Source organism: Juglans regia, chromosome 6 (assembly GCF_001411555.2).
Source record: "Juglans regia cultivar Chandler chromosome 6, Walnut 2.0, whole genome shotgun sequence".
Taxonomy (NCBI): Eukaryota; Viridiplantae; Streptophyta; class Magnoliopsida; order Fagales; family Juglandaceae; genus Juglans; species Juglans regia.
Window position 1 is genome coordinate 20,445,659 of NC_049906.1, and position 3,416 is coordinate 20,449,074.

General features: G+C 36.0%; 1 protein-coding gene across 1 annotated transcript; it reads left to right on the forward strand.

Annotated features, from left to right (window-relative positions):
- Positions 1-1,968: 1,968 nt before the first annotated feature.
- Positions 1,969-2,775, forward strand: LOC108988542. The gene has a single exon (XM_018961828.1). The coding sequence runs from the start codon at positions 1,969-1,971 to the stop codon at positions 2,773-2,775; it is 807 nt and encodes a 268-aa protein (XP_018817373.1).
- The last annotated feature ends 641 nt before the right edge of the window (positions 2,776-3,416 follow it).

Genomic DNA, 3,416 nt, shown 5'->3' on the forward strand with positions numbered 1-3,416 from the left:
TCTGAACTGTGTATACTACTCTCAGTGCTTGATGTAACTCTAAGCAGCCTATTTGAATTGTCTCTCACACATGATATGAAACATCCATCCAAATAACATAAGTAAGGTTCAAGCGACTGAGTAGTAGGTGACAAGTGAAATATGTAATCGGAGATAAGATAGTGAAAGAAACATTTGAGATAAAAATAAAGATAAAAATAAAAATAACAAATTTAAATTTACGTCAAGCAACTATTCCCTAGCAACGACACTAAAATCTTGACTCACTAAAAAATGAGCAACACGAAGGGCTGTCCCAAGTGTAGGAGGATGTCGCATAATAATTAGGAATAAATTTCTAGATTGTCTCCTCAGGAAAAGTTGCTTAAAATCAAATTCGTTTAAAATGGTGAAAATATTCACAAAGAGAAAATAAAAGTTGTGGTAGGGGCAATGAATGTAAAAGTGCAACGGGAATAAAAAGGGTACTAGTCATGGACTAGATTCATATTTTTAGATTTTTTGAGTGTCGAAATGAAATATAAGAGACTAACAAATTGAAATTAACAATCAAGAAACCAAATAAGATAATTAAACCATCTCAATCAATCAGGAATTTGATTAATAAAACTGAAATTAATTAAGTCCTAATTAACCTAATACGCAATGGAACTAAAATATTAACAAAACTAAACTAAGAACTAAGCAAGATTAGAAAATAATTAATGGAATATGAGTTGAAGATTGAAAAGCCCCAAAATCAAAATTTTAAGATTCATCCTTTATTTAAATCATAAATTCTCAAAATCAATCCATAATAATTGTAATGTCAGTTTAATGGAAGCTTGAAGAAGCAAGAAAAATAACTAACATCAAGTAAATAAATAGCAAATAAAATGTCCAAAGGTCTAAACCAAATATCTCAAAAATACATCATAAAATTTAAAGTAAAATTAAATAAATAGTAGAGAGTGGAAAAAGCAAGCCAAATGAATGGAGATTGAGGTGGTAGGCAGTGGAGAAGGCTGGACAGTGGCAGTTGGGCCCTTCAAGGTTTTTCAACATGCGGCGCTCTCTATTTGTGTTGCGTCCAAACGAAAAACAAGAAAAAGAAAATAACTAGTGCCTCTTACTTCCCAAAAGCCAAAGTGAAAAAGAAAAAAAAAAAAACCCCTTTTTACTGGATCCCACATGGAAAAACTTGACTTTGCTGCCTGATCCCTTTTTGCCATTTCCGCGTGCGTTGCATTTCTTTTCATTTTCCGTGTGTTGCCAAGCATGCATTTTGTGGCTTTAGAGAAAACAAAAACTGGCTACTTTTTACTTTTCTATTTTCTCATTCTTTGCATTTCTTAGCATGAAAAAAATAAAATAGAAATCAGAGAGAAAAAATAAAATAGAATAAAATAAAAAATAAAAAATAGAATATAAAAAATGTGTTGTGCATGTGAATAAATATTGTCCAATTAAATCACAAGTGATAAAATTAAGCATAAATTATAATATATATCAATTTAAATCAACTCGGATTTATACATCTTAACCATTTTTCCATCCAAAACCAAAAATAATGTAATGAAATAATTTAAATATATACTGACTCATTCTTAGGTGTAATTTGACTGTTTTCTCCAAGATATCGTCTTGATTCTTGGATAGCTTTGGTCCAAGGGATTGTTAGTTTTCGACGTGCATGGATGGTGCTCGGGGTAGCCATTTCAAACGTCGCATGCCAAGCCACGAACTTTCGCCGAATTGGTTTTCCAAGTCTCTCAGGCCCTCCCTGAGGTATCTATTCCTTTTTGGCCACCTAAATGTGTTGAAGGTGAGTATTTCCTGCAATTTACCAAGGAGGAGTTGGATCGTTCAGCAGTCCCTTTTCGGTTCTCTATGGTGTTAAAATTCTTAAGGCAAAGACCATCTTTGGATCGCATCAAAGGTTTTATTCATAGCAGATGGGTCCTTTCGAAACAACCAGTAGTTTCAGCGATGCGGAAGGCTCAGAATGTTTTTGTGAGATTCTCAAATGAAGATGATTCCTTGAAGTCCTTGTCTCGTGAAAGCTGCAATATGGAAGGGGTTGCTTATAGGCCTTTTCAATGGTCAACGGATTTTATAGAAGATGAGGAACCGGCATTCGCTCCGGTTTGGATCATGTTACTTGGACTACCTCCAAATCTTTATCAAGAATCGTTCTTACGTAATATTGTTACGCCGATTGGAGTCTTCTTGAGGAGAGATAATGCGACACACTATGCGACTCGAACAAATGGTGCACGGGTGTGCGTTCTGATGAATATAGATCAGGAGCGGATTCACTCCATTTGGATTGGGACGCCGAGGCATCCAACTATCATTTTTCAAGAAGTTGATTATGAAACATTGCCTGCATTTTGTTCTTTTTGTAAGGTGCAAGGGCATAATTTAAAGACTTGTAAGGCTAACATAAAGGAAGGAAAAGAGAGGAAGAGTTTGAAGGTTATTAAGTCTAGTAGAATCTGGGTGCCGATGGATAAAGAAGAGGACGTGAAGGTTAATAAAGGGCAATCGGAGAATACTACAGAGTCCCCTATTTTGGTTTTGGAAGACTTGGAGACAGAGGAGCCTGTTTTGGATGGGGGTAAGGATGTAGGGAAGTCAACGTTGGAGACTGAGGCAGATATCGAAGACATGGAAGTTCCAGTGCATAAGAAAGATATGTTGATTTGCGGAGAACCCAGCGGGACCATACTAGTTGAGGAGTTGGTGTCTTTATCAACAACAAATCAATTACCATTTGCTGAGAATAACCCCTAGGTTGATAATCCACCAGTAGCGGTAGTTGCTGCGCAGTTAGAGTCGCCAGAATTGCAGATGGTGTTGTTCAACCATGCAACTACCATGGAGTCCAAATCTGATGATTAAGGTAATATTCCCCATCCTGGTGAACAGAAAGATGACTCTTCTGATTCTGAATTAGTAGTGAAAAAGATACCTAGTAAACGTACATTACATAGTTCCTATAGGGTTCCGAGCAAGCCTTCTCATCATAATAAATGATTAATAAATTGTTGTTTTGGAACATTCGAGGTCTTGGCACCTCTAGAAAACGTTTGAGGGGGTTGTTACGAGTGCAAAACCCCATTATTCTGTTTATTGCGAAACATTTCAGGAATGAGAATCATTTGACTTATTGGAAGACTCTCTAGAGTTTGATGAGTGCCTGTCAAACGCTAGTCAAGCATGAAAGATTTGGTGTTTTTGGAAGTTTTGTTTGAAGGTGGATGTTATGGGTGTTTCGGATCAGCATATTTCTCTGCTTATTAATTCAAGTTTATTGATTTCTGTGGTTTATACTAAGTGTCGGTATTTAGATCAGAGGTCTTTGTGGGTCGTTATGCTTGATGTTAATAATTTTGTAACAGCCCGCTCGAAATTCATTGATGGAATTTCTATTG

What these genes read in the sequence shown, in the direction of transcription:
- LOC108988542 (XM_018961828.1), top strand. Translation starts at nt 1,969, where the DNA reads ATGCGGAAGGCTCAGAATGTTTTTGTGAGATTCTCAAATGAAGATGAT.